Source organism: Equus asinus, chromosome 1 (genome assembly GCF_041296235.1).
Source record: "Equus asinus isolate D_3611 breed Donkey chromosome 1, EquAss-T2T_v2, whole genome shotgun sequence".
NCBI classification, from domain to species: Eukaryota; Metazoa; Chordata; class Mammalia; order Perissodactyla; family Equidae; genus Equus; species Equus asinus.
Window position 1 is genome coordinate 153,146,026 of NC_091790.1, and position 25,710 is coordinate 153,171,735.

At 40.1% G+C, this 25,710-nt stretch overlaps 1 protein-coding gene across 9 annotated transcripts in view; it reads left to right on the plus strand.

Annotated features, from left to right (window-relative positions):
* Window positions 1-25,710, plus strand: part of DNAH11 (dynein axonemal heavy chain 11) — a 295,517-nt gene that overhangs the window by 63,375 nt on the left and 206,432 nt on the right. For all 9 annotated transcript variants that reach the window (XR_011503420.1, XR_011503427.1, XR_011503430.1 and 6 more), the window contains exons 23-28: window positions 1,167-1,325; window positions 3,951-4,073; window positions 4,789-4,911; window positions 7,281-7,505; window positions 8,580-8,671; window positions 9,896-10,022. Coding sequence is in view for 6 of the 9 variants with exons in the window: in XM_070510015.1 (XP_070366116.1) it covers window positions 1,167-1,325; window positions 3,951-4,073; window positions 4,789-4,911; window positions 7,281-7,505; window positions 8,580-8,671; window positions 9,896-10,022 (849 nt within the window). In the remaining 3 variants the exon portion in view is untranslated. The remainder of the gene's footprint in view (window positions 1-1,166; window positions 1,326-3,950; window positions 4,074-4,788; window positions 4,912-7,280; window positions 7,506-8,579; window positions 8,672-9,895; window positions 10,023-25,710) is intronic.

Genomic DNA, 25,710 nt, shown 5'->3' on the forward strand with positions numbered 1-25,710 from the left:
TTAGGCTTATGAAAGATTTTGAATTTCTTCATTGACAACCATAAGCATTTTGTCTCTTCAAAAGTACCCTTTGGTTCTGGAATTTGGGGTGACTAATTGGAGAATGCCTCTTGTGGATTTCTATGGAATACTATGATCTTTGTTCTAACTGCTTACTCTGTATCCCAAGGGAGCTCAAGATAACAGACCTGGGCTTGTTGGAATCTGGTGCTTTGAGGTATAGTCCTCACAGCCATATGCCCTCTGAAAGGAGTAGAACCTCTTTGGATAAAGCCAAAATGCCTCGCCGTGAAAGACAGTTAAAAAGCGGCAGGGTCTTTGGCCTTCTTCTCACCTCAGAACATCCTTGCCCCGACTCAGTTCCATGCTCAACTCCTACCAGCTCTTCCCAGTTTTTTCTCTCATAATGCTGTGGTCCCATGGACCCTAACTAAGAAGTCCCATCATTCTTTTGTCATGAGGTCACCGTGTCTCGTTTCTGTGCTCATTCCCTACTTATCTCCTCAACATCGGATTATCCCACTTCAGAGAGACAGTTTGACCCACACTCTCAGCTGAAGCTTTTTTATTTTTTTAAACAAGTGGCTTTGTCCTTTTCTTTCTGCTAAGATTGTTGTTTTATTATGGGTTTTCTCATTCACATTCTTGATGTTCCATGAGCCAAGAACACAGCCAAGTCAAGAGCCCTGTTTGACATGTCTTCAGATGAAATATTTAAGTTCCAAGGAACAATAACTCAAAGGTAACTGACGTTTCAAGGCTACCATTTGAAATCAGGGCTTCAGAGGAAGGTCTTAGTAATCCAGATAATCTCAGTTTTCCACTTAGTTATGTTTCTAGAGGAAACACTCTTGATTGTACATTTCCTGGAAACTCTATTACATTTACTGTCCCATGGGTTTCCTCAAGGGACATCCAAGTTAGAGCCTGTGAATAAGAAACCAGTGTACACGAGCAGCTTGTACGTAGTGGATTCGTAATGTGTGTGAGAGTGAGTGGGTCCTTTTCAGTGTCTCTGGTTTCAGTCCTTAATCTAGCAGCTTAAATGCTTTTATTCTCTTCCCTAATCCAAGGAAATATATATTGATGCTTTCAAAGGAGGCAAATTATAAAATGTATTCTATCTGGGAATCTGTTTTTTGTTTTTTTTTTTCACTTTTCTTTAGGAAATCTGGTCACTAGACAAGGAAGTCCGTGTCTGGGATGCTTATGCAGGCCTGGAAGGCATGGTGAAGGACATGATGACCTCACTGAGAGCCGTCGCAGAGTTACAGAGCCCTGCCCTCAGAGACAGGCATTGGCACCAGCTGATGAAGGCTGTTGGGGTGAGTTTCCCGGGTCTCATTAGTCGAATGTTCTTGTGACTGTGAGGTGTTGTTCCTTGGTTTACATCATTCATCTGGGATGAAGTGGGATTTGTGAAGGGGTCTCTGGTCAAATGGGAGAGGTCGAGCTCCTTGAGATAGGATCCTCAGACTGAACCTGCAAAGATCCTAGTTTTAGCCCCCTGCTATGGACTCAACGTTCCCCTAAAATTCATCAGTTGAAGCCTAAATTCCCAGTGTGATGGTGTTTAGAGGTGGGGCCTTTGGGAGATAATTAGGTCATGAGAGTGGAGCCCTGTGAATGGCACCGGGGCCCTTATAAGGGGATGAAAAGACCAGAGCTTTCCACTCTCAGACACGTGAGGATACAACAAGAAGACAGACGTTTGTAAACCAAGAAGAGGCCTTCACTGAGAACTTGATCACGCTGGCACTATGCTCTCAAACTTCCGGCCTCCAGAACTGTGAGAAATAAATATTTGTTGTTTCAGCCACCCAGTCTATAGTATTCTGTTATAGCAGCCTGAACTCACTAAGACCACCTCCGTTTTATTGTTTTTTACTGTTAAAATGAAAGGGATGCGATCTGCTCTCGTACATCAGAGGATCTTGTAAGGATCAAGTGAGATCATGTGAAGGCATTTTATAGGGTATAACATGGCTGCAAAGAATCTTACTATTGTGGAGACGATCAGAGGGTATAGAAATGAATTGAGGAAGAGAGAGAATTCTGGAATCATGATCCCCCCGCACCATTCATTTAATAGTGGGGTGGATTCTTTTGATGGGTTTGAGTTTATTGCAAAATATAAAATGATTTTTCTCATGCCTCCATGCCACTTGAGGTTATATTTTCTTGACTTTCTACATCCATTTAAGAGCAAATATACCAAGCTTAGACTTTATTTGTCAGGGAAGGTGACCTTTATGAGTTTAAAATAGGTAAAAGGCAGTTTGATGTGTGTGTTTTCTCAAGGCACACATTGTGCAGAAAGGCTCTCATGATTTGAAGACCAAGTTTGAAGAGTGGAGAAACAGAGGAAAGGGGTTGCTTGGTGAAGTGGGGATGTCCTGAACTTTATTGGTCCAACCTTAACACTTAGTAACCCTGGGATCTTGGGCAAGTTCCCTGCTCTCCATATCTTAAATGCCCCTTCTATGAAATAAAAACAGTGCTATAATGCTTCCCAGGCATGCTTAGTGAATAAGTTAGAGGTAAGATTCTAAACAGAGAGAGACCTAGCATGTAGTAAGTGCTCAATAAATGGTCCTTGAACCTGCTATCGTTATAATACTTTCCACAGAGCCTCTTAGACATTGTATATTTAGACTTTGTAATGGATTAATTTATTCATCCAGAAAAGTTTTATTGACTCTCTCAGTATGCAGCAGACTGTGTGCCCCACTTGCTCCCTCCTCACATTTCCTCCAATGAAATTTCTCCTCACTGCAGTCTCTAGCCTGTATCATGCCTTTCTGCAAGCTAGAAAAAGGCACCTTCTCTGGCAGATCATTTTAGAAGAAGCACTTCCTCCAGGCTGTCCCGGGGCATCAGAGCAGCTGCTAGATTCAACCTCCAGTTGTCACCAGGGCTGAGTGTCTATGTTCAGGCACCAACTGCATAACTAATCAGAGTGGCCCCATGATGCATCCCGGGTCATTCTTTCTCTAAGACAGAGCTGGCTGCCTGGTCCCTATCAGCTCTGGAGCGAGGTCAAAAGCGATGCAGAGATAGGAGACCAGCTCATCTGGTTTGCTCTGGATTTTCCACGTTTTAGCCCTGAAAGTCTTGCATCTCTCAGTCCCGGGCCAACAGGGATATGGAGTCACCCCACGCAGAGAGGCAGATGGCAACAAGCAGTGTTACAGGTTGGGGAGAGCCAGGGAGCACTGCAGCCTCAAAGAAGCGGGGGCTGGATATTCTTAGCAGCAGTGAGAAAGGAAATGGCTTTCCTGCTGCCACAAGGAGGGGTCAGCTCTTCTTTAGTGAGGGACATGGATGAGTTTGGGCACTTAGCAAGAGCTGAGAGCTTCTTAGCTATTACTGGGGTTGGTGGGGCGGGGGGGTCAACAAGATGGCGGGGAGATCAATATGAATTATTTTTTCCTGTGGTAAATATGAATAATGACACTATGAGTAAGAAGAGTTTTTGCCAAAGAGCTAAGATTAAATTAGTGCTAAAACTAGGTTAAATCACGGAACAACTGGGAGTTCTGTTCAGTGAATAGAGTACGTTAGGAAGAAAAGACAAATGAGCTACTCCCTGATTCCTGGGATTTCAACCAAATTATAATAAATGAACAACGTGGTTCTCTTTAAAAATGGGTCTTGTGGCAAGGAGATAAGAAATGAGCTGACAAAGGAAGGATATGAAACAAAAGAAACTAGTGTCGTGTGAATGTGGCCTCAGCCTTGGCTTCCCCTTCTGGTGGGTGATGCCTCAGTCATTGTGAGGTAAGAAGCAATAGCTTTGATTGTCCCCACCTTTCAGAACGAGATGGACGAGATGGACTCAGCAGCTGACTTCACTCTATTTGGCTATGATTCATTCCTCTGGCCATTAGGTAAAAGGAAGCATTAATATATGTAGAATATAAATTCTGCCCTTTTTTCTTCCTAATTAGGTCAAATTTTCAATCAACGAAGCCACAACTTTGGCCGATTTGTTAGCACTGCGGTTGCATCAAGTGGAAGAGGACGTCCGAAGCATTGTGGACAAAGCTGTGAAAGAACTGGGAACTGAAAAGGTGTGGAGTCCGCGGGCTGCCTCCTGTGCACTAGCACCTAAGCAGACTCAGAAGGCCTCAGGCCTGGGGGTGGAGACACAGGGGTCCCAGTTTGTTCTCTGCCGCTGGTTAGTGTGTGACTTGGGCAGGAAACTGAATCCTTCTAAGTCCCAGTAAATGTGTAAACCAAGAGGGTTGGCCCAGTTGATGATGACAGCGGAAAACTTTTTTCATTTACTTTGTAGCAAGCACTGCTCCAAGCGCCTTGTTGTTATTAAGTCGTTGATTCTCTGTGGTAGGTAATTTTATTCCTATTTTGCAGATGAGGAAACTGAGGTACGGAGAGGTAGTTAACTTACCCTGCTTCACACGGGGACTGGGCTTCGCATTCAGGCGTTCAGAGCACTGTCTGTTCCTCGAGCTGATTCGTAGATGTCTGTCAAAGCTGTGCCTTTGAAGTCCCTTCCTGCTCTAGCATTCTGTTTCAGTGAAGGATCTGAAACTTGGATCCAAAGGAAATTTGATACTGGTGGGATGCTTCTTCCTTTTATGTAATGGAATCCATTCTCTAAACCTCATCACCGTAAATTATTTGGAGGAAAAAAAATTAGGCCTATAATATTTGATATCACTGTTTTTTAAAAAATTGTAAAAAGTTTCTTAAATTCCAGATTCATAGCCTGGATATTGGCCCTAAGTTAAACTTCTGTGCACATAACTTAATGCCGTTTACTAGGTTATTGCAGAAATCAGTCAGACCTGGGAAACCATGGAGTTCTCTTATGAAGTTCACTATCGGACGGGCATTCCATTACTAAAGTCTGATGAACAACTTTTTGAAACTCTAGAGCACAACCAAGTAAGATTGATATTTTTATTACAGATTTTTCTCTTTTATGATTTTAGACATTTTCCAAGTTCCAATACTTAAAATTTATTTATTCGTTCATTGGGTGTCTGCTTGTACCTAGCTCCAGGCATGGTACCCTGTGGGATCAAAAGGTATGAACACTTGTTCTCAAGGAGGTTGCATTGAGCAGGGAGACAGGTAGAAGGGCTCCAAGGGTCTAAGAAGAGGCAGAGGCTCTTGATGGGGAGGGTGAAGGACTCAGGGAGGGCCTTGTAAGGTGATGCTGCTTGTGCTGAACTTTGTTCAACAAAGAATGGCGGTCAGAAAAGGGGGTTACAGGCAATGGAGGCAATGTTGGTAGCATCTTGGAATGCCAGAAAGTACCTGCCATTCAGAGGTAATTTTAAGAGTGTAGTTTCCTTAGAATATAGCTTTTTCTTTATGGGAATAATAAAAAATAAGGCTGGAGAGGGGCTGGCCCCGTGGCCGAGTGGTTAAGTTCGCACACTCCGCTGCAGGCGGCCCAGTGTTTCATTGGTTCGAATCCTGGGCGCGGACATGGCACTGCTCGTCAAACCACGCTGAGGCAGCGTCCCACATGCCACAACTAGAAGGACCCACAACGAAGAATATACGACTATGTACCGGGGGGCTTCGGGGAGAAAAAGGAAAAATAAAATCTTAAAAAAAAAATAAAATAAAATAAGGCTGGAGAGACAGTCCAGAGCACAGCATATATGGTCTTGAATTCTAAGGTTGTGAGTTGGCCTCTCTTTGGACATGAGAGATAAGAAAGATAAAAGATAGAAACTATTCAGAGGAAATAATAACAGTAGTGTTGTTATTATTAGATATAAGGCGCTTAGGAAAAGAATCTGAGCTACAGAGAAAGCGCTCTATTATTTTAGAGTGAGGGACGTTTATGTAAAGGTGGAAAGTCAGACCCAGAGCTCAGCATGGAGGTTCAGTCTAGAACTGTAGGTTGGGAGGTCGTTGTTGGTATCTTGACAATTGATAAGCTAGATAATGAGAGGTAAAGAAGATAGGTCGACTGAGAATAGAGCCTCGGAAAAGGCTGCATTTGGTGAACAAGAGGTGGAGACATAAAGGAGACACAGAGAGAGTGGTCAGCAAAATAGTAGAAAAGGGATATTGCCATATGATAGAACCTATGGGATAAGTTTTTCCCCTAAAGAAGAGTCACATGTCATGGAAACAACGTAAGTGTCCATTGATGGATGAATGAATAGAAAAAGGTGGTATATATACACCTTTTATTCAGCCATAAGAAAGAAGGAAATCCTGCCTTTTGCGCTAACGTGGATGGATCTTGAGGGCATTAAGCTAAGTGAGGTAAGTCAGAGAAGGACAAATAGTGTATGTTCTCACTGTATATGGAACTCAAAGCTGAACTCAAAGAAACAAGAGTAGAATCGTGATTGCTTGGGGCTGGGGAGTGGGGTAGGTGAGGAGATGTTGGTCAAAGGGTATAAAGTTCCAGATATAAGATGAAGAAGTTCTGAGGATCTAATGTACAGCACGGTGCCTGTAACAATACTGTATTATATACTTGAAGCTTAAGCGAGTAGATCTTAAATGTTATCACCATACACACACTAAAAAGGTAATTGCGTGGGGATGGAGGTGTTCACTAACCTTATTGTGATAACCATTTCACGATGTATGTGTATCAGATCATCATGTTGTACACCTTAAACTTATCAAATATTATATGTCAATAATACCTCAATAAAGCTGGGGGAAAAAAGAAGAGTCAAATGAATTAAATACTTGAGTTGGAGGCGAATGAGGAAAGGCTATTCTACTCCATGACTTTCTGAGATGTCAGTGTGAGAATGGTTGTAAGTGCTGGCCACACTGCATGGTGTGGGAGCAAGCCTCCGTGCTGAGAGAGCTGCAAAGCTTGGTGGTAAACTGAAGGGGCAGGAAATGGAAGCTGGAGGGAAGTTTATTATATTTTTTCATTTGTGGAAAAGGAAAAAAAGACCCACACTGTTGGAATGATTAGTAGGCCAGGATGAGGGAGAGTGAGAGAGGATGAAAGAATGAAGTGTAATTCCTAAAGCTGCGTCCTGGCTCACAATACTTTTTCCTGCCTACAAAGAGATGCATAGTCGTCTTGTAGGCATTAGTATTAAATGCAGTTGCTTATATTTATCTTTTCTCTTTTGGAAAAAATATTAATATGAATATTTAATGCCTTTAATTCACTCATTTAGCCAGTACTTACTGAATGTCTGTTCCACGTATTCCATGCTGGGGCCTAGGAATTCAGCAATGAACAGAATAGGTATGGTTCTTCTCTCGCAGTACTTACCCCTTTAGCTGTTGCTTAAAATTGTTTGCCTTTCTTTCAGGTTCAGTTGCAGACTCTGCTTCAAAGCAAGTATGTGGAATATTTCATTGAGCAAGTCCTAAGCTGGCAAAATAAACTAAACATAGCAGATTCAGTCATCTTTACTTGGATGGAAGTCCAGAGAACTTGGTCTCACCTGGAAAGCATCTTTGCTTGTTCAGAAGATATTCGAATCCAGCTTGTGAAAGATGCTAGAAGGTTCGATGGAGTAGATGCTGAATTTAAGGTTTGTAGAAGACAGTTTTCTATCTTAGCAAGGTTTTCCAAACAATACGGAAATCTTGTAAAGAGACGTGATTTGGGGTATTGTATTTATGATAATGTATTTTTGCATTTCAGGAAATGGGGGTCAGGAAACTTGTTCTGTGAAGGGTCAGATAGTAAATATTTTTAGACTTGCAGTTTTATATGGTCTCTGTCACAATTCAGTGCTGCCACTGTAGTGGAAAAGGAAACTTAGACACTGCATAACAAGTGGGTGTGGCTCTGCTCCGAAAAAACTTTGTTTATAGACACTGAAACTTGAATTTCATAGAATTTTCCTATGTCACAAAATATTATACTGCTTTTGATTTTTTTCCAACCAGTTAAAAATGTAAAAACCATTCTTAGCTTTGGGCTGTACAAAAACAGGCAGCAGCCAGATGTTTCCCATGGGCCGTAGATTGCCCAAGCCTGCAGGTGGGTAGAATCATCTTCATTAGGGAAAAACTGAGGAGGAAAAGCCAGTAACAAAGTAATACTATCAGTTATTTGTTTGTTTGTTTCCTAAGAGCCATAGAGAACCCATGGAGATGTACACATACTAGTGATAAATGATATGAGAGACTTTCAGCAAAGAATAATGACTATAGCTTTTTATATAGAAATGGGGATTAAATATTTTCTCCTTTCTGCCTAAAGCAGAACACCCAGAGGAATTCTATTTTGTTTGACTGTTAAGGAGGAAAGAACAGATAAATTGTTTAGTATTCATCTCATCTTCATAAGTGAACGTACTCTTTAAGATTCTGGGTTCTCTCTCTCTTTATTCTTTTTTTTGTTTGGTTTAGAAGAGAGAAATTCTATGTGGACCCAGGATGGTGGTTATGCCCGTTGAATTTATTTTGATAAAAACTATGTGGTTATACTTTGTTTTTGGTCTTCATCTAAAAGTTTAAAAACAGAAGTGAACAGACATGGTGTTAGATGTCTTTAACTCTGCTTTCTCGTAGTTTGTTTGTTGTTCGTTTTTTAATTCCCAAAATGGATGAAAATTTCATTTCTAACATCAGTGGCTCCATGTTGTACTTTCACACAGGAGTTAATGTTCAAGACAGCTAAAATAAAGAATGTTATAGAAGCAACATGCAGACCTAATCTCTATGAAAAACTTAAAGATTTACAGTACAGGTAAGAATAAAACTATAAAGTGATCAATTTGTTATAATTTTATGAGATTTCTTTCAAGTCCCTAATAGTATCTAACATCATGTTATTGTAGGTACAACCTCTACTAAATTATTTTATAATTTTACTCATGGTTGTCTAGTGGCCTGGTACATATTAGGTGGTGCATAAATATTGTGAGCTAATGTAAATAAATCCAAATATATTTCTGTTTTCCAAAAGGACTATCATAATAGTAAAATGAGAATATCTTATGGTCAAAGGAATCAACAATGGTTTTATCAAGCTATCCTGCAAATATTTATTAAGCATCTACGATAGACTGGGAACTGGAATTGTACTGTTATTTTAAGTCCTTTATTTTGTTTAATTATCCTAGAAATTATCTTTAGAGAGCATGTTTGTACTTTTGAAATCCTTATCTTAAGAGCCAGTTGTAATTTTCGCACATAATTCTACAACAGCTAGTGTCATAAGACTTCTGGCTTTTGATTAAAAATGGGCAGGTAAGCCACTGAAAGAAGAACTTCATGCAGAATTGTGATCACTTTTTATGGCGAGGTAGAGGAGAGCGCTAGATAAAAACATATATAAGCAAAATTATTTCATAATCTGGAAGTTTTTCTGAGATAAAGTTGGCCATAATTTTTAAAGGGTGAATTTCCACAGGAGTTAATTATTTCATAGTCAGTGATCTTTGAGGGTTTTGAGGCTCTGCCTATGGGTCATCTCTGCTCTGCTTAGAACGATAAAGTAGAAAGGATTCTGGATCTCATGACTCCTCTGAACACCAGAGAGAGTTGAAGCCACTTGTGTTTTGTAGACATTAAGTGGGAAAAGGAAGACCTTAACCCAATTACATCTTAACTAATGCATTTTGTGCTCAGGTTGAGTGATGCCAAACCTAGTCTTCTCCCTGCTGATTAGGAGTGTCATTAAGAAAAGTGATGAGTGACATCAACTGAAGTCTGAGCTATATTTAGCCTCAACTAATGGTGTGTGTGTGTGTGTGTGTGTGTGAGATCTCCTCCCACTTGGCATGACTTATATATTAGTCACAAGCAAAATGATGGTGTCAGAGAGGAGAGAGGCTGCCTGTTAAACAGTGAGCTGGTTTATTTATTTATTGTAATGAATGGACAGATGAGAGGAGCTGGATTTTGTTTTGTTGATGTTTTAATAACTGAATGCACAAGATATGCTTAAAAAGATTTTTCATTCATGTAGGCTTTCTCTTTGTGAAAAAGCTCTTGCTGAATACCTGGAAACCAAGCGTGTGGCTTTTCCGCGCTTCTATTTCATCTCTTCCGCAGACTTACTTGACATTCTCTCAAAGGGAGCTCAGCCTAAACAGGTAATACTTTTTGAAAGTCTCATATTATACTATATTAGCTAGAAAATGTCAGTTTCTCTATCATTGTCAAATGCCACCTACTGTGTCACGTGTTCCAGAAGCTAGAAAATCTGCAATAAAAACTCCTAATTCAGCAACAGAGGGATGTCAGAGGCGCTACAAAAGGAACTAGAAAGGTAACCGCCTGGTTCTCAGTAAAGGGAAAAGATATCAAATGTACACGGCTTGGGGCCCTGCAAGAAGGAATGGAGGAAACATTGGCTCCAAATCCCCTAGAATTCTGGGGCGAGGGCTGGAGCATGCATTGCCTGGTTTGCTTTCCTAGGGGAGAGCAGGTCACTAGGAACAAGATCATGGCTGATGTCTCCTTGCTACAACCTTGACTCCAGAATAACCTTCGTAATTAATAAGTTGGACTAGTGTTCAGAGCTCTCAGACGTAGACTGGTATAATTTCAAGCTCATCCTCTACCTAACCCTCTAATTTTCCCCTACCTGTACAAAAATAACATACCGCCTATGACAATATATGAAGCAAATAAAAGCAGCTGTTACATTTTGTAATCTAAGAGCTCAGATCAGAGACAAACTTTGTACAAATCCCAAAGCCCTGCTGCCTTTAATCGTTTAGAGGATGTCGCCTTTCACTTACATCTATTTGTTTGTTCACATCCATTTAGATGGTACAGTTGTTACAGCTGACACAGGCGCTTGCTCCTACAGTCGACTGTGTGTAAGATTACTTCACAGCTGAAGGTTGTGCTTTGTCGTTGTGGATTTGTGTCCATGTTCCTTCCCTAGATATTTTTATGCCATCATTTTTGGAGTATGTGTCTCTTCATACTACAGTTTCCTAAATTCTGCTGTTTTTTTGGGCATAGTATTTATCTTGATTTTTTTCTCTTTCATTCGTCATTTCTCTTTGAACATAATTTGGTTGGATGGCTATTCTTGCTGTTGATAATACGAGTGCAGTCTTGCTATTAATAACAGAGTCATTAGTCAACGTGGGCGATGTTTTCAGGGTCACCACTCAGGTACTGTTTCGTATATTCATGCTCACTCCCAGATGACTTTGTAAATAGAATCCCTCTGATTAGATTGACCAGAACCCAGTATAGCCATCTCTCATTTATGTAACACACAAATGGATGCTTTGGGTGTGGGTTTTTGTTTTTGTTTTTTCACCAGCTACAAACACAGCAGTCATAACCAGACTTATGCTTCAGTAATCTGGGGACATCCTCATGACCGGCAGGCACTGGGCCCTCTGCTGGGGGTGATTGTATGAGATAGTGTCATATTCTATTCCAGGTACATGTGCCTACAGACTTTCAAATACGAAATACTTAGAATTCTGAGTATTCAATATATAGATTAGAAGAGAGATGCATAAATCTGTAACTAAAATAACATTCTTTTTCTTTTAATTATATTCTTTAAATACAATAAACACGTGACTGATTTATTGAATAGTGTTAATTATGCAGAATGTAGACATGAAACAGTGTTATTTTTCTACAGTTATTAATCTCTAATGTGCCCCACTGCTGAATTTCTTTGCACTGAGTAGCAGACCCTTTTGTAACGTCTTGGGTAGGTATTGTAACACCCTGGTTCATTTTTCTTATTAATAAATAAATAAACCAAAAGCAACTCAACAAGGTCTAGTTTAAAATTCCAATCCACCTCTGTGTTAAGGCCAGGCTGTCACATAATTAACTTGGAGTTGGGCAGGAGTCAATTCTTTTAGTCCTCGTCCCTACACATTTCTCATGGAGAGGGCGTAGGGGTGTCATCTGTCAGTCCTTGCCCTTTCTTAGTGCTTGTTCCTGCTTCTCTGGCCGGCAGTGACTGTTGATCTTCACTCTCAACAGCGAGCATCCTCACGTTGGGTCTCTTGTGGAACACATGTGCAAGTCCTCGGGGCATAAGGGGAACCTCCCACAGGAGATAAATTGCAGAGCCCACTCTCTCATCTTTTCCAGTTCTCACCCTGGGCAGTGTAATCAGCTATCTGATTCCATCTTCTGCCTCCTTTTTCCACCTAAGCAGATGTCCAAACAAGGGACACATCACAGATTCACTTCCCGCAGGCACCCATGGTTTCAATGATGATTCTCCAACTCTTCACACTTGATAACTTAAGGGTGGAGGTTGGAAGAACATTCCTTCACCTTCCCCACAAGGAGTGAGGAAAAGCAATAAAGATCCCCCTCTGAGCTGAGGATGGCCATCTCTCCTCTCCTCCCTCTATGGTACTTTCCATAGCAGGGCAGTCAGGAGGTAGATGAGCATAAGGGGTTGAGATGTGTCTTACCAAGCCCTGGAGGGACCAACCTGTCCTAACCCCTGCGTGCTGTCTTTAGAACAGGCACATACCCAATGCCTCTTTGTCCTTAAGTGAAGTCCTAGGTTGGTGCTTGAGATCATTCAACATTTCCTTGTCACCAATTCTCTTTACCTCCTTTCAAATCGTCAATGCTTCATGCCTTAGCTAGACAACATGTTGGCTCACAGGTTCATGCATCCCTGATGCCAACTTTTTTTTTCATTATCCTTCCTAATTTACAGGATGAGTTTTTTTTAATATATAAACTTCAGAAGTGTACCAGTTAAGTCATTCTTTTTATTTTCATAGCATCACTTCAGTATTTTAGAGTGTCCCTTTCTCTAATGCCAGTGTGACCTTGTAGTAGTCCCCTCGCCTACCTCATTCCTAGTATTTTAATCGTAAGTTCTAAGTCTCCAAATTTCAGGTACATTTCTGAGTGCCAGCACTACTACCACTCCCTTAATGAATGCCTACATTATATAAGACATTAAAACCATTTTAAATTATAATGAGGCCTGAATGTTAAGGTCACAGCACAGAGATCTCCAAAATTGCTCCTAGCTGTGCTCATTAATGCCAACAACAGGGGTGTCTACACCATGCTAACAAAAGGAGCTGGGTATTTCTGCTTACCAGCTAAGTGGGTCTGGCCATGTGGCTACAGTGTAAATGAATGCGGTTTATAGCTCTCCTGACCTGCCAGCTTTGAAATGATTAGATTTTTGATATATTTTTAAATTTTGAGATTTATATATCTCAGTTGTGCTCAAAGTGTGGTTTCATTGAGATTTGTTCCATTAATTAAACTTTCAACAATTCAAATTCACATAAAGTGCTATCACACTGTTACTAAAGGTCTATTATTAGAAAACATGTTTAGCTGCCTTTTTGGTGCAAGTAACCACCCAGGAGTGACTTATTGGGGCAGAGGACTGAGAAGTTGCTAAGGGAATTTGAGTCATCTACAGCCACAGTGAGCTTCTTTCCTTGAAGTGGTTCTGCAAAATCAAGGCGTACTCTGAATTCTTGGTTGCTTACTATGGAATAGTTAATGCTTTTTGGCAGTTATGCCAAATGGCCCGGCCCTGCTACACTCTCTTACCTTCTTTTCAATATTGGAATCAGTTTCGGCCCACCACACACAGCTTTTCAGTCTCTGCCTTTTGTGCTAACAGTTCCTGAATGTGCTCCCTGTAGTGTGACCAAGATAACATGGCAACTGCAGCTTGTGGAATAACAATGCAATTTCCCCGGGAAAGCTACCCTTTGTGGGCAGATAACTCATGTTGACATCTCATGAATGACTTGAATTCTTCCAGGCGCCCCTCCTCCACCCACCGGCACTCAATTTAAGAGTGTTGGTCAAAGTGGGAGTTTCTGCAGTTAATTGTGGCGTTGGATCAGCCTGAACTCCTCAGCCAGGGAGGTCTGATATGACTACAACCGCCATTCTGTCAGCAGAAATTCCCAAGTGAGGACACTTGAGTTGGAATGCCAGAGTGATGAACTCGATGTGTCTAGGAGAACGCCTTCAGTGACTATTAATTATTAGCTGTTGGTAAGCTTGTGTAAGGTCAAGTTTTGAAGATTTTCCTCCCAAAATTCACCCTGACCCCCCCATGGCATGGATTATCTAAAGGACTGTGGATATGGGCACTGCTTAACTTCAGAAGTAAAAAGTCTCTGGTAGTTGCTTATGGAAACATAACCTTAAAGGTGTCCTTGCAGGATTAATTGGCATGGTGCAATAGTTATTTGAAACTGGCTTGCAATTGCACATGATTCAATATTAACATTCTTTGATTCCCCCCCCCCCCAAAAAAAAACGTCCTTTTGTATTTTTCAAATGAATTAGTGTGGTGGTTAAAGTCAGATGGAATGCCATCAGTTGACTCCTCTGTGCCCTTCCAGGTTGTTATACAGTGCCTAAAAATAGCTGACAACTTTGTGTAGTCAAGATGTTTTTAGCCACTGATTCGTAGTGGCTGGAAAGATCTTTTTGTCCTGGAAGAGGTTGCACGTTTTCTCTTCCCTCACTCCCTACGTGATGATTAGTGAAAGCTTCTCCGTGATGGAGCTTTACTAAAGACAGGCAGACTTTCACTGTGATCACCTAGGTTTGTGTTGTTTAATGGGGTCGCTGTGAGCCACATCTGGCTAGCTATTGAGCGCTTGAAATGTGGCGACTGAGGAACTGAATTTTAACTTCAATAAATTTTACTTGATTTAAATTTTAAAACTTACAGTTGATTCCATTTTTGGAAAACATAAGTTTATTTTCCCAAACAACTTGAGTGTGTGAATCTACTTTTGCAATTGTATATTTTATGAAATTTAAATACAGATCAAGTATTTCTGATGAAAATTTCAAATTTAGGTATTCTGTAAATATACATACCCGCCTGATTTCAGTTGCTATGAGGAAAAGAATGTAAAATAGCTCTTTAATAATTTTTGTATTAATTACATGTTGAAGTGAAAATATCTTGGATATACTAGGTCAAATAAAATACATTAAAATTAATTTCACTTGTTTATTTTTTCTTGTTTTGATGTGGCTACTAGAAAACCACTACTGTGGAAATTGAGGCCACAATGCATTCTCTACCATGGCAAGATCAAGAATATGTATGGTCAGAAATGTTTAATGTTTGCATCAAGAAATATCCTTCAGTGGCATCAGCCCAAATCTACATCAGAGGAAATCTGCCAGCTTGTCTTTTGAGAAATCCCCCAAATTGCAGTGATGAGACAGATGGCACCAAACTGACAATTTTAATAGACTGTAAATATTGGCATTCGGAAAGGTGCCTGTGAGAAATGGGCTTAATGTTAGGTAATAGAAGGCACTGCTGGGTCTTAAAGGGGCAAATATCTACGACCCCACGTTCCCACAGGCACAGTGTATTTCCGTATGGTGCTTCCATTTGCTTATCTCCTGATAGAGGGAAAAGGTCTTAGCTTCTGAGTTTAAGGAATCAGGATGATGGAGCTCAGCAGTCACTCATAAGTGTGTCACAACATGCTCCAACAAGGAGTCGTCCTTCTCAGACAATTAAGAGGAGAAAGGCTAGAGATGCAAGTGGTTAGTTGACAGCATGTGAAAGTGAATGAGTTTTAGTTGAAATAAAATCAATCGAAAAGTCCAGCTTTTCTAGAGGAAGTAGAAAGCTGGAGGGCTTTTAGCTACTAAAAGTGGGGGAGGGGTTGCCCTCGAGTTTAGGTTGGGGCTGAGGAAGGAATGAGGAAGAGGCAGCAAAAGGAAACAGACACAGAAGCTGGTCCCAGTTGTGACCATCTTGCCATTGTCTCTATTTACCTTCAGCTGAGCAGCAAGGAGGAGAGGCTGCCCTCCTAAGTGTAGTCTGTCACGGAAATTGCCAAGTAAGAGCAGCTCTTCTTGACTTAATTTAGGAAGATGTCAAATTTAAATGGATCCCTTTGTGTAAAGGCAGCCTGATACCCAAAGAGCTTAGCAATTAGGTGTGGGCAAGAAAATAGACAATCTAATATTTAACTAAATATGTCATAAATTATATATACAATGGGGATTATCCTTGATTATTCTCACAACATAGTTAATATTTGGTTGACCACAAATTGTGTAACAATATATGTAATTTCTTTTTTCATTTTGCAAATGTGTTGCCTCTCCTTAGAGTTCTGCTGCAGCTCTCCACAGCCGATTTGTAAGTTATACCACAAAATCAGGGTTATTACAATGTGGGATTAAAATAAAATATCACTTTAATGTTATGAGATCCAAATGTTAAATCTTATAAATGTAGGGTCCTGCCACCAAGGCGTTTTAGGCCTTGCTGTGGAATCTCAAACTCCTGGTCCTGGCCTCTGTTGGGTGATCAAAAGTTGTTCAGCTTCGGCTTAAGTTCAAGGGGCAAGGCTTCCAGCTGTAAGAGATTAACTTTTAACAGAGTACTGTTCCTTCTGGGAACAACTAGAAAACCTGGATTTAACTAAATCTGTTTAAGTGCATCAAAGAATACTTAAAGAGCATCGAAGAACAGCCAAGATGTGAGCAGAATGAGACCACAGAGAGACTTGCTTGACGTTTGCAACTGCTTTTCCGCTTGTGACATTTGGTGATTTATAAGATATGGTCAAGAGTCTGGGAAGGTGATCAGAGCTTTCATCAGTTTCGTAGAACTTGAAAGAAGGAGAAAGAGAAAATAAAAAATAGAAACTGGAGTCAGGTCTCACCAAGGCAGGGGATGTTATCTAGAAAATCCAACAATAATAAATGGTTCTAAGGTCAGTTGGATATAAATTTGCAGGAATGGGGAAAGGGGGCAGCTACCACATACCGTATCAAACAAACAATCAGGTGGCTGTAGATGTAAATTTGAAAGGTAAAACAATGAAATGCCAGATAACGTGGGAGAGAGAATATCTTCATGATCTTTGGATGAGCAAAAATTTCTTAAATTAGACATAAAAGTATTGAGTAGAGGGGAGAGGCTGATGGATTTGACTATGTGAAAATTTAAAACTTTGGTTTTTCAAAAGATACCATTAAGAGACTAACAATGCAAGCCACAAAGTGGGAAAAGATGTTTGCAATACTTTAAACAAAAGAATATATGCAGAATATATAAAGAATTCCTACAACCAAAAAGACAAAGATAATCCAGTCTAGAAGTGGGCAGAATACTTAATTGGGCTGTTCACAAAAGAAGATATTCCAATGGCCAGTGAATACATGAAAAGTTGCTCAACTTTATAAGTTGTCAGAGAAATGCAAATTAAAACCACAATGAGAGATACACTTCTGCTTCTGGCCAAGATGGAGTAGCAGGAACTGTATTTACCTTCCTGGCTGACAAAACTCAAAACTTTAACAAAATGTATGAGCTTTCTAGACACTGAACATCAGGCAGCAGAGGATGGTGATTCATGACAGACTTGGGGCAAAAGAGGCAAGCTCTAGGATGCTCCCAGTTTGCTTCCTCGAGAGAGTTTCTGGCATGGCACTGGGAGGGAGAACCAGGCTGAGTCTGATGGACTCTCTGGGTTGAGGGCTCAGAACTGAGAGTCCAAGGAAACCAAGGTGGCTCGAGTTTGCAGAATTGAGAACCGAAGAGGAAAGAACTATAGAGAGAGAACCTCACAGACTTTTGGAGGGGCTCCTTATAGTCTTCAGCAGTGGAGAATAATTAGCCCTGGATTAGACACTACTCTAGTCCTGCCAAACAAATCTTAAAAGCAAGATTCAAAAGGATCAAACCTTTTCTAGATAATTTAACTGCATCTCAGAACAAAGCTCAAGAAGATAGGATTAAAAATACGTTCAGCACCAAGCAAGGTGAAGTTCACAGTGTCTGACATCCCATTAAAGATTACAGGGCATGCAAAGAGGCAAGAATATTTGACCCACAATGAGATCTGTCAATCAATCAAAACTGACACAGATGTTAGAATTAGCAAACAAAGACATTAAAGTTATTATAGCTGTATTCGTATGTTCGAAAAGTTTAGACATATGGAAAGTTCCATATGTGTAATTGGACATCCCCAAGTGCAGGAAGGGGAACAAAATAAATATGTGCAGAACAATAGCCACAAGATTTCCAAATTGATGAAAAGTGAAAATCCATAGATTCAAGAAGCTTGGTGAACCCAAGAGCAAGAAACATGGAAAAAACTATACCAGGGGCCTGCCCCGTGGCCAAGTGGTTAAGTTGGCACACTCCACTTTGGCAGCCCAGGGTTCACCAGTTTGGATCCTGGGCATGGACATGGCACTGCTCATCAGCCATGCTGTGGTGGTGTCCCACATAGAAGAACTAGAATGACCTACAACTAGGATATACAACTATGTGCTGGGGCTTTGAGGAGAAAAAAAACATAGGAAGATTGGCAACACTTGTTAGCTCAGGGCCCATCTTAAAAAAAAACTATACCAAATTTCTCAAATTGGTTGAAACCCATGATAAAGAAGGAAAGCTAAAAATCATCCATAAAGTCACATTATGTACAAAGGAACAAACATAAGGATAATGTCTTCACAATGTGAGCAAGAAGACAGTGGAGCAATAACTTTAAAGTACTAAAAGAAAAAAACAACCTAAAATTCTTTACCCAGTGAAAATATCTTTTAAAAATGAAGGCAAAATGAAGATGTTTTCAGACATTCAAAAGCTGAAAGATTTCATCACCAGGAGACTGGCAATACAAGTGTTAAAGGAAGTCCTTCAGGCAGAAGGAAGATGATACCAGATGGAAACCTGGATCTACACAAAAAATTATGAGCAATGGGATGGTAACTGTATGGACCTAGACAAAACAGGCGCAGTAGCCATCCATCAGAAGGCAGAATGGTAAGAGACCTTGAAATCATATAGACATGAGTTTACATCCTGGCTCTCTTGCTTACTGGTGATGTTATTGCTTTACCTTTGTTTTCTTTCTTTCTTTCTTTCTTTTTTTTTTGGTGAGGAAGATTGACCCTGAGCGAACATCTTTTGCCAATCTTCCTCTTTTTGCTTGAGGACGACTGTTGCTGAGCTAACGTCTATACCAGTCTTCCTCTACTTTTTTTTTTTTTAAAGATTGGCACCTGAGCTAACATCAGTTGCTAATCTTCTTTTTTTTTTTCCTTCTTCTTCTTCTCCCCAAAGCCCCCAGTACATTGTTGTATATTCTAGTTGTGGTCCCTCTGGTTGTGCTATGTGGGACGCTGCCTCAGCATAGCTTGATGAGCGGTGCAATGTCTGTGCCTAGGGTCTGAACTGGCGGAACCCTGGGCCACCGAAGCGGAGCGCATGAACTTAACCACTTGGCCACAGGCTGGCCCCTACCTCCACTTTGTTTGTGGGATACTGCCATAGCATAACTTGATGAGCGGTGTGTAGGTCTGTGCCTGGGATCCGAGCCTGGGATCCGAACCTGTGAACCCCGGGCCGCTGAAGCAGAGCGTGCACACTTAACCACTACGCCCCTGGGCCAGCCCCTGCTTTACCTTCCTGAACCTGTTTTCCTTATGTACTGAATGGTGAAAATAGTAGGTACTGTCTCTTTGGTTTCTGAGCAAGGAGTAAAACAAAGTATGTAAAGAACCGAGTAAAGTACTTAATATATCGTATTGTAAACATGGCCACAAATTCTTCCCCTCCCTGCATCGATGCCCTTTCAATGTGATGTTGCAATTTTCATCAAGGTGGCGCTTATTTCTGCATTCAGGTTGCTATGTGACTTGTTTTGGCCAAGGTATGATTCGTAAGAGACTTGACAAACGCTTGTAAGCTGGGGCTCGTCCTCTCGCTGCTCTTTGGAAACCCGTGACCACCCCATCCAGAACGAGCCATGGCTAGCCTGCTGGCTGATGAGAAACACGTACCCAAGCCCCCAGCTGGGCAACCATCACACACATCAGTCACGAGCAGACCGCAAATGGATGAGGGAGCCTGGGTGAGACCAGCTGAGGCAGCCCAAAAGCAGACACACAGAATTGCGAGCTATGCCATTGTTGCTATTTTAAGCCACTAAATTTTGGGGTAGTTTGTTATAATGCAAAAGCTACCTGATACATGTTAGTTATGTATTCACATTTACATGTATAAGCACATGGATATACATTCATCAATATCAAGGATTTCTATGTGCTACTGATTTAAAACAAAAGATTTTACTTGAAATTGAAAAACAAAACAAGAAGATAACTGTCAAGTACTAATCCATGGACTTAGTCTTTTCTGTTTGCTTTCTTCTTTTTTGTTTTGTTTCTTCCTTCCTGAAGATCCCCTGGTATCAGCTGTGGCATTATTTTGACATCAGCAAGCATGGGAGGGCTGGTGAAAATATGAGTTGGTATGTTTCTGACTCTTTCCGAGGCTGAAAAACTCTGCCTTGTCAAGTGTTCATTTCCTCTTCTCTCTTCAATTTGTCCAGATATTTCCTCAAACTCTGACATATATTCACTCACACAATGAGGTATCAAGATCAGACCCACCAAAAGGCTAAAATTAAAAAGACTCACAATACTAAACAATGGTAAGGGTGTGGAGCAATGGGAATGTTCGTATCCAACCGGTGGGACTGTGAATTGGCATGACCGCTCAGGAAACCTGTTTAACGATACCTTCTAAATGATTATGATGATACGTTATCATCCAGCAATTCCTCTTCTCAGTGTGTACTCAGCAAGAATGCATACATATGTGGACCAAAAGATGTGTACAAGAATTTTCATAGCTCCGTTATTCGTAATAGTCCCAAACTGGAAACAATCTTAGTGTTCCTTATCAGTAGAATGGATAAATAGATTGTATTATGTTTGTACGACAAAATACCACACAGCAATGAAAAGGACAAAAACTAGTGCTATACATAATAAAGTGAATAAACCTCACTAACATGATGCTGAATGATAGAAGGCGAACACAAAAGAGTATGTGTGGTATAAATCCACTTTTGTAAGGATGATGTCCCTTTTTGAGAGGAGGGCCTGGCGGCTGCCCTGGGCAGTGAGGCGTCTTCTGGGTGCAGGTGTGTTCTAGCTCCTCATCATCTTGGTGGTTACAAGAGTTATGTTCACTTTGCTAAAATGCATTGCGCTGTACACACGATTATTTTTCTCTTTTCTCTCTATATGTTTGAATTTTCAAAAGGTTATTAACAAATTCAGCATTTGTATTGTGAACACGCATATAAATATATATACATGAACTTAACCACTCGGTGATTAGGGTCACATGTGAGGGGATGCACTATAATTAGTGTTCGGGTGGTGAACATGATGTAATGTATACAGAATTCAAAATATGATGTACATCAGAAAAAAATAAAAATTAAAAAAATAAAAACAAAGCAAACAAAATATATATATATATATATATATATACACGCATGCTAAAGATGTTAAGAAACACAGATTCAGCACTGATATGAGTATGTCCAAGTTATGTTGTTTATATTGATAAGTGGAAAATCAAATTGCCACGTATTATTTATACTATGACTTTATTTTTAGTAGAAGCAAACCAAGCAATATCTGGTACCTAGTATTGGCTATAATAGTTTACAACATTTATAACAAACTAATTTAGTCTTTCTGGGTTACATAACTAATTGCATGTTCATTATTGAAAGTTTGAAAAATATAGAAATACACAGACACAATATCAGCATAATATACTCCTAGATGCTATTTTTGAGTGATTATAGTTTTTTAAATATGTCTCTGTTTGTATATGTCATAACATATACTTAATCAAAATTGGACGATTCTTCTACAATATGATGTTTAATGTTTATAAAAGGTTTTATTGTATGAATATGCCATAATTGACTTAACCAACTTCTAGAAAGTTTTTGCAGATTTAGACTTTCAACAATGTTGCATGTGCATTTCCTGTACTGCCACCAATACTGAGTATTGTTATTAAAAAATCAAACACAGCAACAAACTCACTTTGACAGATTACCTTAAACTTTTGCACAGGTAAAAATAATGGGCTGATTTTCATTTTATTCTGGAGGATAATATTCACAATAGATAGGACTGCCTACATTTTGGAGATTACTTATATTCACACAAATGTTATCATCATTATGAATAAATGAGTTAATGACCGCATATGAATGAACCCTGAGGTGCTCACCATGCCAGGAATGCTACCAAGCCTTTGTGTTTATTTTATCTCAGTTACTCAGCAGCAGCATCTTTCATAGATGGGGCAAATAGGAAATTAGATATAGGCAAAAAGCAAGGGGTAAGCTTTGAGAATGTAATTAGAAGCTGTAGTAATTTCATTTTCTTCCCTTTGTTTTCTAGCTGAACATAGGGTCGATCAGGTGATCTAATCACTGTACTGGTTTGCATTTCAAATCATAAAATTACCTAGGGGAGGAAATTTTTTACTTTATTTACAGGTAGATAAATGTAAGCTCTTAAGGAGGCAGCTCTCCCTGTGCACAGTTTTGATATACATGAGTTTCATTTACTAAGGATTGGTTAAATGACACCAGCCCCCCAACAACATGGTTCAAATTTCAGATACTGTGGTATAGTAACTGGGAGTAATTCCAAAAAGCACGAACGTCATTGCTAGTTCTTCAGTCCACGAAAGTGACCGTGCAGATAACACATGCACTTCACGACTCCTGACCTGTTAACGTCGCGGCTTTCAAAGCCTGTCAGTGATTGGACCTCACGTGTCTGTTATTCGCTTCACACACAGGCAGCAAAGCGTGTAAGCATGTAGTGTTACTTCCTTGTCCCCAGTGATGAACCCATGTAACATTTTACAAAAATAGGTAATTGAAAGAGGGAATTAGTAATAAAGTTGGAAGTATAGCAAAGAAATGAAAATTGATAATGCTGGAAGTGAAATTTTAATCAAACACAGACGTAGGTCCAGACGAGAAGGCTGACTGTGGGCATGACTCCACGACAGCATTTGAGAGACGCTAGCTATGCAGTCAGAGGATTTTAGTGAGAACGAGCTTATAAATGAAAACAGTGGTTGGGACAAAAAGGATGGAGATGTCCCAAAGGAAGTGACACCAGCCCAAAAAATGCTTCCCATTAAAGAAACTCTCAAAGAAATTTCAGGACATTGAAAGCTCAAAGGATAAAGTGTTGGTGGCTCATCCTCCAGACTTTGAAAGGAGTTTGAGAATTCTCCAGGGCAGAGAAAAGATGCTCACTCTGTGTCTTAAGTTACAAGATGAGAAGGAGGAGCAAGTTCTGTTCAAACCACTCTTGATTAGTATTCTACAAAGAAAACAATTTTAAATGTTTTTTATATTTTAAATTATCCTAAATATTCGTTTGCAGTGTTTTATTTCGCTGTACTTTTATAACCAAGAGTGAGAGGGATTTTAATGTTTTAACTAAATTTTTTAAAGGTCAGACAGAGCACAATTGTAAGTTTCCGCAGCGGTTGTTCAGATCACGTGGTCATTTTTAGGATCCCACGCTGCTGTGTGAGGCAGGGGCTGCCTGTGTATCTACTCACTAGTGGTGGATGCACCTAATTTGCTGTAAACTATAAACCGAAGGAACAACGTTTCAATTTTTGTTGCTAACCCTTTAGAAACCTACTTAAGATATGATGAAGTTACTATTTTTCTTATGATTTGATGTGTTCAAATACTACTTCTTTAGTGAGATATAAAGAGGGGCCTATGACTTGTTAGTTTTTATGTATTCTTTTTAATTGTAAAATAAAGGTCTTTCCAAATACCAACTAGGAAGAAAAAATTTTAATTTTGTGTTAACAAATACAAAGAGATCTCACTAGAAATGGAACAAATTTGAGGACAACAGGGTCTACATTAGTTAACAAATAGTCCTGTTCTCTCAAAAGCTTTAAATGGAAGGCAGAATATGAAAACATCTGACTTCAAAGAGGCCGGGTGTAAGTAATGGGTAAGTTGCAAGCCGTGAGGTTTGTGTTTCCTGGTCACTGACTGAGTGACTACAGGACAAGAGGTTCTCGTGAAACCGTTTTCTCACCAAAGCAATAATGTGTGAGGGTGTCCGATGGTTGAGGTCTCATTTATCCTGCAGCTTTTCACCTGAATTTTATTTCGGCCTATTACACAGTAGAAGCCATTAAACATCTGTGCACTTCCTGGCCACTCCCCTGTGACAGTGAATTGTTAGATTATTGGAGATACTTTCTGTATATAAATGTCCTTTGGGTAATGCGCGGGGGTGGAGGAGAATATGATAACCCAGGCAGCGATCATCAGCTACCACTCTGTCTGCGTTTGAAGTGAGTGAGTCTCAAAAACTCATCTATTTTAAACTCAGAAGATTCCTTGCTGCGATTTTCTTTAATACTAAAACTGCAAAGGCAGCAAAAATGCTGAGGCTAAAAGCTTTAAAGACTAAATCACCCTTAAGCTCTTTACCAATATTGGTATTGGTCTGGTCGTGCAGGCAATTTAGGCGGGTTGCTATTGTTCCTAGAAGCTGCTATTGGGATAGTTATCAAGTCCAGTTAAACTGTATTTCACGAAAACTCATTACAGAGATGGCTCCTTGGTGCTGGTAAATGCCATGGAGCTTTAAACCATCTTCTAGTTATCAATAGCTTTTATTTTTTCTACTGAGGTGAAGTTCACATAATAGAAAATTAGCCATCTTAAAGTGTATGGTTCAGTGGCATTTTATACATTCACAGTGTCACTGCAACCGTCACCTCTATCTAGTTCGAAAATATTTTCATCACCCCAAAGGCCCCATGACCATTAAGCAGTCACTCTGCATTCCTTCCTCCCTCAGTCCCTAGCAACACCAGTCTGCTTTCTGTCTCTATGAATTTACTTATTCTGGACATTTTGTATAAATGAACTCTTACAACGTATGCTCTTCTGTAACTGGCTTCTTTCCTTTAGCATGGTGTTTTCAAGGTTCATCCACATTATAGCACGTACTTCATTTCCTTTTTACGGCTGAATAATATTCTATTGTATTTATATGCCACAATTTGTTCATCCATCATTGGACATTTGGATTGGTTCCACCTTTTGGCTGTTGTAAATAATACTGCTATGAGCATATGTGTACAAGTATTTGAGTACTTGCTTTCAATTATTTTGGGTATATACCTAGGAGTGGAATTGCTGGGTCGTACAGTAATTCCATGTTTAACTTTTTGAGGAACTATCAAACTGTTTTCCATTGAGCAGCTTCTATTTGTACCACATGTAAGGAGGGACCACTTCTTCCCACTCCTGGTACCTCCTTTGGGTCACTCTCTGCCCTTTATTCAGTCCACCTCAAGGAGGTTGAGTGGCTGACCTGATTGACAGTCTCGTCTCCTCCTCCTCGTGAGTCCGCCTACAGAATGCACATCCTCTGCTCATGTCCTCCGTGCCAGCACTTGTGGGTGGAAAGGTCTATGCTGATGTCACTGTATGGATGAGTATTGCTAATTCTGTTGTTCTGTGTAGAGGCCAGTTCAGCTTTAGTCTCCGAACTGTCCTCTAGCAGAAAAAATGCCAATCTTTGTATTTTAATTTGATTTGTTTTATTTTTCAAATAGTCTGGAACCTGCATAGAGTTCAGTATGATGTTTATTGGGGGTTCTTTTAAAGATCCCACAACTTAGGTGTAAACAGTTATGATGCCGGAAGAATTTGACCTTTGTAGATGTAGCCTGGACTTGAGGTTTAAAATCTAACTGCCAGCTAATTTTAGTAGCATCAACTTGACAAAGTCACCTAATATTCTAGCTTCAATTTCCTTATCAATGAAAATGGGGAACTGCTATTCAGCTTATGTAACAGATGTGCTGTGTGGCTCACGTAAGTATCAGAGCCAGTGCACAATCACATAGGACTCAACACAAGAGTAAGATTGTATCTAACTTACATTCATGTTTCA